This window comes from Garra rufa, chromosome 16, assembly GCF_049309525.1.
Source record: "Garra rufa chromosome 16, GarRuf1.0, whole genome shotgun sequence".
Taxonomy (NCBI): domain Eukaryota; kingdom Metazoa; phylum Chordata; class Actinopteri; order Cypriniformes; family Cyprinidae; genus Garra; species Garra rufa.
The window spans coordinates 41,976,860-41,992,972 of NC_133376.1; the positions used below are offsets into that span (position 1 = coordinate 41,976,860).

The following is a 16,113-nucleotide window of genomic DNA, read 5'->3' on the forward strand; positions in this document are numbered from 1 at the left end:
GTACAAGAGGCATCATTGTGGAAAAAATTGCTCATCATTACATTTGAACAAAAAGTGGCGTGTCCAAAATTATTCATACCCTTCTCAATAATCAATAGAAAAGTCTTTTGTTGGCTATTACAGCAATCAGATGCTTCCTATAATTGCTGACCAGCTTTTTGCATGTCTCCACTGGTATTTTTGCCCATTCATCTTTAACTCTTTCAGGTTGGAGGGTCTCTTTGCCATCACCCTGATCTTTAGCTCCCTCCACAGATTCTCAATTGGATTTAAGTCAGGACTCTGGCTGGGCCACTGCAATATGTTAATGTTTTGTCTGCTAACCATTTCTTCACCACTTTTGCTGTGTGTTTTGGGTCATTGTGCTGAAATGTCCACTGGTGCCCAAGGCCAAGTTTCTCTGCAGACTGCCTGATGTTGTTGTTGAGAATTTTGATGTATTGCTCCTTTTTCATGGTGCCGTTTACTGTGATTGGGTTCCCTGGTCCACCGGCTGAAAAACACCCCCAAAACATTCGGTTCCCACCACCATGTTTGACAGTGGGGATGGTGTTCTTAGGATTGAAGGCTTCTCCTTTTTTACGCCAAATGAAGGCTACATCATTGTGGCCAAACAATAAAATTTTTGTTTGATCTGACCATAAAACAGAAGACCAGAAGTCATCTTCTTTGTCCAGATGAGCATTTGCAAGGCCAAGCAGGCTTTTGTGTGCCTTATCTGGAGAAGTGGTGTCCTCTTTGGTCTGCGTCCGTGGAGCCCAGCGGTGTTCAGTGTCTGTTGGACTGTCTGCCTTGAGATGTTGCCACCAGCAGAGCCCAGATTCATCAGGATGGTCTTGGAGGTGATCCTTGCATTCTTTTTGACCTCTCTCACTATCCTCCTGGCCAGCACAGGTGTCACTTTTGGCTTCCGACCACGTCCTCTGAGATTTTTCACAGTGCGTAACGTCTTGTATTTTTTAATAATACTTTTCACTGTAGCCACTGGAACTTCAAAACATTTAGATATGGTCTTATAGCCTTATAGCCGCAGGTCCATAGTGAGCTCCTTTGTCTTAGCCATGACTGTCCACAAACCAACAGCAGAGAGCTTCTGTTTTTCACCTGTTGAGTTGATTAAAACAGCTGTTCCCAATGAATCAGGGTAATCAGGATGCTTTAGAACAGCTTGGACTATTTGGAATGGTATAGAACTTTGGATTTTCCCATAGACTGTGACAGTTTGCAAAGGTTAGGAATAATTTTGGACATGCCACTTTTTGTTCAAATGTAAATAAAAGCTGAGAAATATATATATTTTTTTACAATAATGCCTCTTGTACATCGTCTTATTATCTTTCGGGAGAAGCCTGTGTCATTTCCGGTCAAAAAAATAATAATTGCTGGTTGAATAAAAGTAACTTTAAGTCAGAATTTGCCAGGGGTACGAATAATTTTGGGCTTGACTGTACAGTATATACAACACATTTGTGACCCTGGACCACAAAACCAGTCTTAAGTAGCATGGGTATGTTTGTAGAAATGGCCAAAAATACATTGTATGAGTGAAAAGTATCAATTTTTCTTTTATGCCAAAAATCATTAGTATATTAAGATCATGTTCCATGAAAATATTTTGTAAATCTCCTACCATAAATATATCAAAACTTAATTTTTGATCATTAAAATGCATTGCTAAGAACTTCATTTGGACAACTTTAAAGGTGATTTTCTCAATATTTAGATTTTTTTGCACCCTCAGTTTCTAGATTTTCAGTTAGATAACCAAATCTTGTCCATGTTCAAACCATACATCAATGAAAAGCTTATTTAGTCAGCTTTTAGATGATTAAAAGATGAAAATTGACACTAAATGGCACTAATAATGGTTTTGTTGTCCAGGGTTGCATTTTACAAAACAAGGAGGCTCATTCAATCAGATTTTAAATTGATTTCTAAGCAGCTAATGAATACTGGAGTGTTGCATACTGCAAAGTATACAGTATACAGTGTGAAGACTATACACTATGAAACAAACATTTCAGACAGTTGTGTGTTACATCTCGTTTTGTTGCATATTTAATTAAAATAAAGGGAGTGGCATTCGGTTATAATCATAAAATTTTGTGTAAAATGTCAAATAATGTTCAGAATAGCATATAAACATATGCAGTATGTTACTAACCATACAAGTTAGGATTAGATACTTGGATGACCTGCTACAAATGTACTATTGTTAACTAAAACAAACTAAAAACATTTAGCTAAAAATTAAAATAAACTCCACCTTAAATAAAATAAAATATAGCAATAAAATAAATAACAGCTCTCATTTTTTTAAATAGTAGATACTAAAATAAATAAAACTAAATACTAAATACTTAGTTTAACTAAAATGAATACTAAAAATGACAGCAAAATAATTAAAACTTTAAAATGCAAACTGAAAATACATGTAAAATTAATTCAAAATATTAATAAAAATAGTATAAAAGATGAAGTCTGATCTGGTGGTTTACTGCACATTTGAACAAAAATGTGACCCTGGAGCACAAAACCAGTCTTAAGTCGCTGGGGTATATTTGTAGCAATAGCCAAAAATACATAGTATGGGTCAAAATTATTGATTTTTCTTTTATGCCAAAAATCATTAGGAAATTATGTAAAGATCATGTTCCATTAAGATTTTTTGTAAAATACCTACTATAAATATATCAAAATGTAATTTTTGATTAGTAATATGCATTGTTAAGAACTTAATTTGGACAACTTTAAAGGTGATTTTCTCAGTATTTTGATTTTTTTGCACCCTCAGATTCCAGATTTTCAAATAGTTGTATCTCGGTCAAATATTGTCCTATCCTAACAAACCATACATCAATAGAAAGCTTATTTATTGAGCTTGCATATGATGAATACACCCCAGTTTTGTAAAATTTAACCTTATGACTGGTTTTGTGGTCCAGGGTCACAAATAGTAGGTCATTTGTGTATTTTATTGAAAAAAAAGCGAAAAAAAGTAAATGCAAAAATCTGCTTTTTGCGAGCAATAGTATGATATTTCTGCATTTATTTTATGATTTCTATTTCTTGGTGCATGTGACTTTGATTTTTGTAGAAGTGCATGCTTTATATGACTGTTTGACATTTAGGTAAAGACAATTAGTTTGTGCACAGTATGCATAGTGCAGAAATGTCATGTGCAGTGTGTTGTGGCATACAGTGTGCTCTTTGCTCTGGTGGTTTACTGCTCTTTTATTTCTAAAGACAGTGTGCAGGAATGCTAGTATGAGTGGTGTGCAGGAGTATGGTATTGAAGTGATGAATGTAGCAGAGCGTCTGTGTTATCCGTCTCTTCTCTCCGTCCCCTGAGGCTGATGGAGGTTTTAGTGCTGGTGTGTTGCTGGTAATGGCACAGACGTGTTTGAGAGACTGAAGACTGATGCACTGCCACAGAGACTCTCTTTCTTTCTCTCTCGCTCTGATGCACGTCTGCTTTCACATGCTCACGTGTGTGTTTCACAGATGGAGGATCCTCTGCTCAGATCAGAAACACTGATTCATTAAGTCCAGCTTGGAGTGAATCTCTCATAATGAGTCAGTATGTGAGAGAATCCAGTGATGTCCTCCAGATGTCAAGGCTTGTGCTTAAACTGTTCAATGATGCACACGGTTTCAACGACTGTTTTTAGAAACAGCATTAGTTGCTGTGGACTATATATTGGATAATTAAGTTGTAAACTAGTGTTGCATGATTGTATTGGAGATGGAAGTGAGGTGCAAGAACTTACACTTACTACACTTAAAAATGAAGGTGCTTTAAAGGGTTCTTCAAGCGATGCCATAGAAGAACCATTTTTGGTTCCACAAAGGACCAATCAGTCAAAGGTTCTTTAAAGAACCATCTCTTTACCTTTTTATAATCTGAAGAACCTTCTTTCGCACAAAGAACCTTTTGTGAAACAGAAAGGCTCTTCAGATGGTAAAGGTTCTTCATGGAAACATTTAGAAGGGGAAAAAAAGCACCTTTATTTTTAAGAGTGTAGGCAGTGTGCACTTTATACTGAATAATATTTAAGCAGTATTAAACTAGTTTTATTTTGAACATTGCCACTGAATCATGAAAAACACTGATAGTACTGCCAGTGAGGGTTATTATTAGGCACTTAAAATATCAGCTAAACTAAACTAAAGATTATATCAGAATTTCTCATTTTAATTTAGTTTAACTTGATGAAAAATAAACTAAAACTAAAATCTAATAAAAAATAACAAAATGCACAACAAAATTGTTATAACTTTAATATTAAAATAAAAAACAGACAAAATAAAAACTGATTTAAAATATTAATTAAAATGATAATAGTGTTTAGTGATATTAAACTAAAAGTGAATGAAGGTCATTGCACACTGAGTCCAATATTTTCGTATGTGTTTTTTTTGTATTCGTCATCCTTTCCTATTAAAATGCTTGCTACGGATGCAAAACGCAGAAAACCGAACCTGATCTGAATTTTTTTATGATGGACAAAGGTCTGTAAACGTGATTGACACAATGTAAGGTTGTATTTATTTTTTTACGTGCGAGAATTTCTGACTTGTGTGCAAAGACCTTGAAACTAAAATGAATCTTAAAAGAAACATCAACTGAAATGAAATAAAATTAACACTTTTGTTCAACTCTTTAGTTTAACTTAAAAATAACTTAACTTAAACTGACAGTAATACATTAATAAAAAATTGGTACTATATATTAAAAATGACAAAAAAAAAAAAAAAACACACACACAAAGTAACTAATTTTAAAATTAAAATGAAAACAGAACAAAAAATAAATAAAAATAGTGCTGAATCTTAAACCATAAAAAAATATTACTTTAAAAAAATGGAAACTGGAATATATAATCTAAAAAGTAAGCTTAAGTTAACATTTCTCATTTTATTTAAATGTCTAAAATAACTAAAAAATAAAACTGAGAAAGGAAAAAATAAAAACTAATTCAAAATATTAATGAAAACCATAGTAGTATTTGAGTGATATTAAAATTACAGACGGAGATGGAAAGCGAAGTCAAGTATATATATATATATATATATATATATATATATATATATATATATATATATTTGCATTGTGATGTTATTTCTGTGACATTAAGTATATGTTATAGAACATAAACTACATTAATACCAAAATATAATCATGCACACTCTCTAAAACATTGTCAGCAACATGTAGAGCACTAACTCTGGAAATTAACTCATGTTTTAGACTAGTACATTAACTAGCACACAAGTTCCATCCCATGTTCTGCCTGTGTTTGGTTAAATAAATGACCTGGAGAAGATCTTCAGTTATTTTAATTATAAACAAACAATGTCTTAACGAATAGGGTTTGTTGTAACTGCCTGCTGTGTTTTAATGAGCATTTGTTCTGTTGAAACACAGCTTTTTGTGGACGTGATTACCCCATATCATATGAATACAGGATGATGGAAGATTTTCATTAAAATCAACTGCTGTTTTATAACATGATAAAACACTGGTTTCAGCAATAAAACTGAGTTTCAGTGTTTAACAGTTTGATTGCAGTACCAGTGCTCACCAGCAGACGCCACTGCAGACCAAGAATCACATCAACACACTCACCATAGAAATATACAGTCGTGGCCAAAAGTTTTGAGAATTACATAAATATTGGAAATTGGAAAAGTTGCTGCTTAAGTTTTTATATTAGCAATTTGCATATACTCCAGAATGTTATGAAGAGTGATCAGATGAATTGCATAGTCCTTCTTTGCCATGAAATTTAACTTAATCCCGAAAAAAACTTTCCACTGCATTGTTAAGAAGGCTTCAGAGCGTCCAAGAAAGTCCAGCAAGCGCCAGGATGGTCTCCTAAAGAGGATTGAGCTGCGGGATCGGAGTGCCACCAGTGCAGAGCTTGCTCAGGAATGGCAGCAGGCAGGTGTGAGCGCATCTGAACACACAGTGAGGACAAGACTTTTGGAAGATGGCCTGGTGTCAAGAAGGGCAGCAAAGAAGCCACTTCTCTCCAAAAAAAACATCAGGGACAGATTGATCTTCTGCAAAAAGTATGGCGAATGGACTGCTGAGGACTGGGGCAAAGTCATATTCTCCGATGAAGCCTCTTTCCGATTGTTTGGGGCATCTGGAAAAAGGCTTGTCCGGAGAAGAAAAGGTGAGCGCTACCATCAGTCCTGTGTCATGCCAACAGTAAAGCATCCTGAGACCATTCATGTGTGGGGTTGCTTCTCATCCAAGGGAGTGGGCTCACTCACAATTTTGCCCAAAAACACAGCCATGAATAAAGAATGGCACCAAAACACCCTCCAACAGCAACTTCTTCCAACAATCCAACAACAGTTTGGTGAAGAACAATGCATTTTCCAGCACGATGGAGCACCGTGCCATAAGGCAAAAGTGATAACTAAGTGGCTCTGGGACCAAAACGTTGATATTTTGGGTCCATGGCCTGGAAACTCCCCAGATCTTAAAACTTGTGGTCAATCCTCAAGAGGCGGGTGGACAAACAAAAACCCACTAATTCTGACAAACTCCAAGAAGTGATTATGAAAGAATGGGTTGCTATCAGTCAGGATTTGGCCCAGAAGTTGATTGAGAGCATGCCCAGTCCAATTGCAGAGGTCCTGAAAAAGAAGGGCCAACACTGCAAATACTGACTCTTTGCATAAATGTTATGTAATTGTCGATAAAAGCCTTCGAAACGTATGAAGTGCTTGTAATTATATTTCAGTACATCACAGAAACAACTGAAACAAAGATCTAAAAGCAGTTGAGCAGCAAACTTTGTGAAAACTAATATTTGTGTCATTCTCAAAACTTTTGGCCACGACTGTAGTGTTATTAATGTAGTAAAATGTGACCCTGGACCACAAAACCAGTCATAAGGGTCAGTTTTTTTGAATTTGAGATTTACACATCATCTGAAGGCTGAATAAATAAGCTTTCCTCTGATGTATGGTGTGTTAGCATAGGACAATATTTGGCCGAGATACAACTATTTGCCAAAAAAAAAAAAAAAAAATTTTTTAAATATTGACTAAATTGCCTTTAAAGTTGTCCAAATGAAGTTCTTAGCAATGCATACTAATCTAAAATTAAGTTTTGATATATTTACTGTAGAAAATGTACAAAATATCTTCATGGAGCATAATCTTTACTTAATATCCTAATGATTTTTGGCATAAAAGAAAAATAATTTTGACCCATACAGTGTATTTTTGGCTATTGCTACAAATATAGTCATGCTACTTAAGACTGGTTTTGTGCTCCAGGGTCACAAATATCATCTCAACTGCCTTAATGGCTTTAGCTATTGTAATTTTTTTTGCTTATGTTGTTTATTTGTGTGAGAAACAGCAGTGTCATTCAATTAAAAACAGAAGAATTGAAATTCAGTGCTGCTGTAGTGTTACTCATGCATGATCAATAACTAGTGTTGGGTTTTTTCCCCCCAAATTTTCAAGTTGTTAAAAAAGTACACTCTTAAAAATAAAGGTGCTTCATGATGCCTTAGAAGAACTCTTTTTGTCTAAATGGTTCCATAAAGAACCTTTAACATCTGAAAAACCTTACTGTTTCATAAAAGGTTCTTCAGATTATAAAAAGGTAAGAAAGAGATGTTCTTTAAAGAACCTTTGACTGAATGGTTCTTTGTGGAACAAAAATGGTCCCTCTATGGCATCGCTGTGAAGAACCTTTTAAAGCAGCTTTATATTTAAGAGTGTATCTGTTAAATTAATACATATAGCATACTACTTTTAGTATTGCATATGGTTTCAAATTCCATTTTTAAAACAAATACTAGTTAGTTTGCACTATGTACTGCATAATAGTTAATAAAAGAGTACTTCCAGTACTTCCAGTCAGGATTATTATAGTTAACTAGCAACACTGCTGTTTAATTTAATTTAATAAATAACTAATAAACATACAAAACAAAAATTAGAAAAATAAAAATGTTATTTACATGTTACAAAATACTAAATTAAACAAAGAAAATGTAAAATTATCCAAAATTAGCTTTTTTTAAAAATTATTATATGCGAGCATAAGCGATGCAGATCAATAGAAAGGGTGTTGGAGATTCTGAACCTGGTTAAGAAAAGGAAATGGAGAAAGATTGTGTGTTTCTTTCCCTTTGCTTTCAGAGAAACATCAAACACACACACACATAGAATTCTATACAATATGAATGAGTGTCTTTGGGTGGATGAAGTCATTGCGCTATATTTGGAGCACTCAGCGTTTTCGGTGTCCGTGTCCACGTGGTTTTGAAGCGATGAAGTCACAGCTCTATATATGGAGCAAAGTGTGTGTGTGTGTGTGTGTGTGTGTGTGAGTGTGTGTGTGGGGACTCCTCCCTCCTTTTGTAGCATCTCTGTTTCACACTGATAGTGAAATGCATTCTGTTATTTAATGTAATCAATGCAGACATGCTTTATTCTCTTTAACTCTCTGAAAGCAAGAACATTTTTTAAATTTGCATGTTTTTTTTCCCAAAAAATTGGTTTGATTTTTTTTTTTAATTTCTTTCCTTTTTATTTATGTTTTTTTTTCTTAAATCCGCAATTCCTCTATGTTCCTGTTTATTTTGGTTTGTTTTGTTCCATCCTCTCGTTTCCACTTTGATTGTCCAGCATCTCGTCCTCAGCAGTAGAGAGAGAGAGTTAGAGAGAGAGAGAGAGAGAGAGAGTAAGAGAGAGAGAGAGAGGGCAGGTTGTTGAGTGTGTTGGGCTCTCAGAGCGGCGCGTGTGTTTGCTGAGGGAGGGACGGATCAGAGAGACGGACGGGGAGATCAGAGCAGGGCGCTCAGAGAGTGTGTTTGTGCTGGATGCTGGTCGTCGTGGCGATGGGAGTAATGACCCAGAGTGCAGCTGGATGCTGATGAGTGACATCAGTGTGAGTAACACACACACACACACACACACACACACAGCTGCTGCAACGCTCTGCTGCTGTTTCTGTGCACTAGTGTGTGTGTGTTTGATTTACTTTGGAGATGGAGTGTTCTAAATTTGGTCTTTTTGGGTTTGTGTTAGTCTGTAGTCATTATGATTAGTTTTACTGAAAAGTAAGTCTTTGGAATGTGCTTGTTTAAGCTATATAAACATGAGTGTTTCAGTAACTGATTTTTTAGCTTATCAGAGTCCATGCACATTGTGTGCAAAATTATGCAAATCAAGCAGAAATGCAGGGGAAAAAAAGCAGAGGAAGAGACACTATGTTTGTCTGAGTGTGTAAATGTTTTATGACTTTTGCTGTTCTGCAAATGTGAGCACAATACAGTCTGTGTGTGTGTGTGTGTGTGTGTGTTTGTTTTTGTGACATATCAGGACACAAATTGGTGTAATAACATGGGTATGACATAGGTATTACAAGGAGAGGGTGACTTATGAGGACATTGCCCATGTCCCCACTTTTCAAAAGGCTTATAAATCATACAGAATACGTTTTTTTGAGAATGTAAAGATATGCACAGTCTCCTGTGAGGGCTAGGTTTAGGTGTAGGGTAGGTGTAGGGTGATAGCAAATATCGTTTGTACAGTATAAAAACCATTACGTCTATGGAATGTCCCCACAATTCACAAAAACAAACATGTGTGTGTGTGTGTGTGTGTGTGTGTGTGTGTGTGTGTGTGTGTGTGTGTGTGTGTGTGTGAGTGAGTGTGTGTGTGTGTGTGTGTGTGTGTGTGTGTGTGTGAGTCTCTGAGGGTCTATATGGAGGTGACAGATATTAATGACATGCTGAAACAATCACAATCTTTTGGGAAAAGGACAGAAAGAGGCAGTGATTGATTATGTGTGTGTGTGTGTGTGTGTGTGTGTGTGTGTGTGTGTGTGTGTGTGTGTGTGTGTGTGTGTGTGTGTGTGTGTGCGCAATGATAGTACAACCTGATAAACCAATACTGAACAGATAGAGCTCCTATAGAGACAAACTGCTCAACTACATTTTAGCCTGTGTTAAACTCACCATCACAAAACAGGATGTTGCTATGCAGCTACTAGGTGTTTTAGTGTGATCTATGTGGTTACTAGGGTGTTGTTGGTGATTTGGGCAGTTGCTATGTTGTTGCTATGGTGTTTTGGGTTGTTGTTGAGGTGTTCTGTGTGGTTTCTATGGTGTTTGCTATGTTATAGGTGATTGCTAGAGTGCTGCTAGTGTGATGTGGGTAGTTGCTATGGTGTTGCTATGTTCATGTGCATGGTTGCTGGTGTGTTTTGGGTGGATGGTAGGGTGTTCTGTGGGGTTTCTAAGGTGTTGATGGCAGTTTGGGTGGATGCTAGGGTGTTGCTATGGTGTTTTGGGTGGATGCTAGGGTGTTCTGTGGGGTTTCTAAGGTGTTGGTGGTAGTTTGGGTGGATGCTAGGGTGTTGCTATGGTGTTTTGGCTGGATGCTAGGGTGTTCTGTGGGGTTTCTAAGGTGTTGATGGCAGTTTGGGTCATTGTTAAGGTGTTCTGTGTGATTTCTATGGTGTTGGTGGTAGTTTGGGTGGATGCTAGGGTGTTGCTATGGTGTTTTGGGTAGATGCTAGGGTGTTCTGTGGGGTTTCTAAGGTGTTGGTGGTAGTTTCGGTCGTTAAGGTATTCTGTGTGGTTTCTACGGTGTTGCTAGTTTGATGTAGCTGGTTGCTAGGGTGTTGTTGTGATGTTTTTGTTGGTTGCTAAGGTGTTCTGTGTGATTTCTAGGGTGTTGGTGGTAGTTTGGGTAGTTACTAGAGTGTTTCGAGTGTGATGTGCATGGTTGCTAGGGTGTTGCAGTTGTGTTTTGGATGGTTGTTAAGGTCTGTGTGGTTTCTAGGTGGTTGGTGGTAGTTTGGGTGGTTGCTAGTGTTTCTAGTGTGATGTGGGTGGTTGCTAGGGTATTTTGGATGGTTGCTATGGTGATGTACATGGTTGCTTTGGTGTTGCAATGGCGTTTTGGGTGGTTGCTAGGGTATTCTCTGGGGTTTGCAAGGTGTGGGTGGCAGTTTGGGTCATTGTTAAAGTGTTCTGTGCGGTTTCTAAGGTGTTGTTTCTAGGGTGTTGCTAGTGTGATGTGGGTGGGTGCTAGGGTGTTCTGTATAGTTGTTAGGGTGTTGCCAAGGTGGTTGCTCAGGTGCTGTGGAAAGGCTGCACAGTTTGGGGAAAATCTAATTCTGTTTTTTTCCCCCCTGATAATACATTTAATTGAGATTCAAAATGTAATTTAAAAACAAAATCCCCGAAAACATGATGTGAGTGGCTATTATGCTGTTGCTAGGGTGCTGTGGTGAGTTTCTAGCTGTTTTCTTCGTGCCTGGTGTGAAGAGAGTCTTTATGGTGAAAATGGGACAATCTCCTCAACAACACACTTGATGTGAGGAATCATTGATGTCTGAAGCTCAAACACTGCACTTACACACTCAGTGATGAGGTTTCAGCGCTGCACTATCAGCACTAGTGAGGAATGACTAAACTAACAGCACTCACTGGTTTAATAAAAGAACAATAGCAGTTAATGCAGGGTGTCACAGACACAGCTTGGTAAACAAGTGTAATGTTCTTGTTATAAATAGTTCACATTCATTAGTATTTGACAGTGTGAGTTTATAAAGTATAATGTATCTCATCATCATCATTATACCCCAGTCCCTTCAGTTTTGAAAGTGCATTTCTCCATAAGTGTGTTTCAGAATCTCCGTAAGTGTATGTCAGAAACCTTTAATTTCTGTGTGTGTGTCTGTGTGTAGACAGACAGAATGGGTTCATCGCTAGGGCTCTGAGACTTCTGAGAAACACACACACACTCATGTGATTTAGCGTGTCAGCTGAAGTCTCTTCATGTGCAGACAGTGGGAGAGTGTGAGTGTGTTGTGTAGCTTATAGTGAACTCAGTTTCAACACATGAAAGCCACATTCAGACTGCAGCATTTCTGACTGACAGATGCATTTACATAAACTCATGAACCCGTGATCATCCACTTCCCTCAGCTGTCAACTACAAATATGGACACTGACAATTTAACATGTGCTTCAGGCTTATTATAGTTAACTAACACCACAACCATTTTTTTTTACTTCAGATTAGTCAAATAAAACATTAAAAACAGCATATTTCCAATCTATTTACCAAAGAAATATTTCTCATTTTTATTTAGTTTAACTTGGTGTTCTAACCAAAGCACCCTAGCAACAGCATAGTAAAACCAAAACCACCCTAACAACACCCTAGCAATAGCCCAAAACATCATAGCAACCACAGCAGACCAGATCACAGGGACACTCACGTCATGCCAAACATGAGGGAAACACCTGGAAACAACCCATATCACCTTTGCAACCACACAGAACACCTTAGCAACCACCCAAAAAAACATAGCAACACCCTAGAAACCACCCAAAAAAAACTAGCAACCACCCACAGCAAACCAGTTCACAGAGACACTCCCTTCATGCCAAACATGAGAAAACACCTGGAAACAACCCAAATCACTCTAGCAACCACCCAGAACACCATAGCAACACCCTAGAAACCACCCCCCAAAAAACCCTAGCAACCACCCACAGCAGACCAGTTCACAGAGACACTCCCTTCATGCCAAACATTAGTAAAACACCTGGAAACAACCTAAATCACACTAGCAACCACCCAGAACACCATAGCAACACCCTAGAACCCCCCCCCCCCAAAAAAAACCCTAGCAACCACCCACAGCAGACCAGTTCACAGAGACACTCCCTTCATGCCAAACATTAGTAAAACACCACAAACACCCTAGCAACCACCCAGAAAACACAAACAACCTCCCAATACTCCATAGCAACACTCTAGAAACCAACCCATGAAAATCCCTAGTAACCACCGACAGTAGACCAGTTCACAGAGATACTCCCTTCATGTCAGACATTAGGAAGACACCTGGAAACAACCCAAATCACCCGAAGCAACCACCCAGAACACCTTAGCAACCACCCAAAACACCATAGCAACACCCTAGAAACCACCCCAAAAAACCTAGCAACCACCTATTATAGACCAGTTCACATAGACACTCTCTTTATGCCAAACATGAGAAAAATACCTGGAAACAACCCAAATCACCCTAGAACACCTTAGAAACCACCCAAAACTCCATAGCAACACCCTAGAAACCACCCAAAAAAACAAACTAGCAACCACCCACAGCAGACCAGTTCACAGAGACAATCCCTTCATGCCAAGCATGAGAAAAACATCTGGAAACAACCCAAATCAACCACCCTAGCAACCACCCAGAGTACCATAGCAACCTCTTAAAACACCATAGCAACTCCCTAGCAACCGCCCACAACAGATGATCACAGACACTCCATAACAAACAGGAGAAAAACATTTATCAACCATCCAAAACACCCTAGCAACCACACAGTACACCCTAGCAACTAGGGCTTAACAATTAATTGATATAAAACCTAAATTTTCAATGTATGTAATATTTAATGTAATAAAATAGCAAAAACTGGAATAAAAAATTAAAAAAACCCTAATAAAAACAAATTACTAAAGCTCTTAACTAACATTAAAATAAAATCTGAAAATATAAATAAAAAAAGACTGATTTAAAATACGAATAAGTAGTATTATAGTATCTAAAATAGCTCTTTTTTGGACCATTCTAATATGATGGAGTGGTTTAATCAGCATCGGTGTGTTTGTGTGTATTTTTGTGGAGCGTTTGCTCAGATGGAGCCGCTCTAGAAGTGTTTGACGGTGTTGAATGGCGGTTTGCTGGCGGCCGTTGCTGCTGTTCTCTGAATGTCACGAGTGACACTGAAACACGGCCACTAAACCATTAACCTTTACATGCTCAACACACACATATGGATATTCCTCCGGCTGACGCTTTCCTCTCAGCTCTCTGTCTGATGGATGGTTTTCTGCTGGTGTCTCATTAGCTGCTGTCCTGTTCTAACGCTGCTAATGCTCTTCAATCTAAGCGCAATTCATTATTTTCATCGGTGAACATTTGATGAATCACATGTTGAATCTGTGTGAGGTTCCTGTGATTGAATTATTCATACTGGCTTTTCCCAAACATTTTTATCAGCTGAAACTCTTTGTGCCAAAATATGTACTTGAAGCTCCCAGAGATTTTAAAAGTTAATATTTAAATTTTTTTTACAGCGCATTCACTTCATAGTTTTGTGTTGGTAGTTAATGGTCATATAACATGCATGATTGTTTTTATTTTAATATTAATTTGATTGTACAATTGACTTTTAGTAGGTATTTTATTTGTTTTGTTTTTATTGTAACATTTAGTTTAATTTGACACTTGTGATTAAATTGCTTTTCAGTAGGAGTTTAGTTTTCTAATTTTAACATTGATTTTAATTAAACATTTTTATGATTTAATTGCTTTTTATTATTATTTTAGCCAAAAATACATTGTATGGGTCAAAATGATCATTGGGAAAAATCATTGGGATATTAAGTAAAGATCATGTTCCATGAAGATATTTTGTAAATTTTCATAACTATGTCAAAACTTAATTTCTGATTAGTAATATGCATTGCTAAGAACTTCATTTGGACAACTTTAAAGGCGATTTTCTAAATATTTAGAATTTTTTTGCACCCTCAGATTCCAGATTTTCAAATAGTTTTATCTCGGGCCAAATATTATCCTATCCTAACAAACTATACATCAATTGAAAGCTTATTTAAATGTATAAATCTCAATTTGACCCAAATTGACCCTTATGACTGGTTTTGTGGTCCAGGGTCACATTTGTGATTTGATTGCTTTTTAGTACGTGTATTATCTGAGATTGAATTGCTTTTTAAGTAAGTGTTTTATTTAGATTTTGTTATATTTACATGCATTTTAATTTTTAAGATTTAATTGCTTTACATTCATTTTAATTTCACAAATTATTTAAATCATTTTTTGGTAGAATATTTTTCATTTGGATAGAATTTTTTCATTTGGATTGTTTCTTTTTAGGTTTAATTTTACTTGTTTACGATTTGGTTAATTTTTAGCAAGTGTTTTTTCTATATTGTTTTTATTTTAAAATGATTGTGATTTGACTTATGTGGCCTGTTTAGTTTGTGAAAATCTGCTGTTTTTTATAAATGTGATTTTCAGTATAACGTGCTATTAAAAGTGAAAATTAAAAAGTATTTCCTACAGATCCTCCATACACTGTCTGTGTTAGTTGAACTTAAACTATTGACATATTTACATCTACACTCTTAAAAATAAAGGTTCCTCACCGCGATGCCATAGAAGAACCATTTTTGGTTCCACAAAGAACCATCTCTTTCTTACCTTTTTATAATCTGAAGAACCATCTTTTGTTTATTTTGTGAAACAGAAAGGTTCTTCAGATGTTAAAGGTTCTTTATGGAACCATTCAGACAAAAAAGGTTCTTCTATGGCATCGTGAAGCACCTTTATTTTTAAAAGTGTACTTAAGTGAATATTAATCTGGTTTATTATGATAGAGATTTGAAATATCGCCCCCTTGAGTCCTGTGACAGAAATGCACGTGTTTCTGGTTTTAAACCTGTTCAAGGAATCTCGCTTTACAAACTCAAACACAACTCTCTTGTTCCATTTCAGGGATTTTGCGTATGTGGCCCGTGACAAGAACACGCATGTGTTGAAATGCCACGTGTTTCAATGTGACAGTCCTGCGGAAAGCGTCGCCAGCAGCCTGAAGCAGATCTGCTCAAAGGTGAGGAGCGAAAATGGAGAAATAATCCTCCGAGAACAATCCGCAGACATTCACATTCACAGCAAACAAACACATGCTTTCATTCTGACAAATTGAATCACTAGCCGCTTATTTATTATAAGCCTCATGAATATTTATGAGGAAAGAGCCTCAGCAACCAATCATCTGTCCGCTTTCATCTAAAGCCATTTCTGTTGGTCTGTAGAAAAGATTAATGTGTCTTCTTGGGAAAATATCTGTGTTTACAATATTTCTTTGCCTTCGTGGGTTGTGTGTGTGTTAGTATGCGCCGTCCATCCTCACGTAAAGTTGCCCGCTCAGCACGTCCATCCACAGGCTTTGATTAACATTGAGCTGAGATTTATTCTCCTCAGATTAATGACCTGCAGGAGCAGACAGACTG

At 36.8% G+C, this 16,113-nt stretch overlaps 1 protein-coding gene across 2 annotated transcripts in view; it reads left to right on the forward strand.

Annotated features, from left to right (window-relative positions):
• The window catches only part of apbb2a (amyloid beta (A4) precursor protein-binding, family B, member 2a), a 44,851-nt gene that overhangs the window by 17,276 nt on the left and 11,462 nt on the right, over window positions 1-16,113 (forward strand). For both annotated transcript variants that reach the window (XM_073820590.1, XM_073820591.1), the window contains exon 9: window positions 15,596-15,710. In XM_073820590.1, coding sequence (XP_073676691.1) covers window positions 15,596-15,710 — 115 coding nt within the window. The remainder of the gene's footprint in view (window positions 1-15,595; window positions 15,711-16,113) is intronic.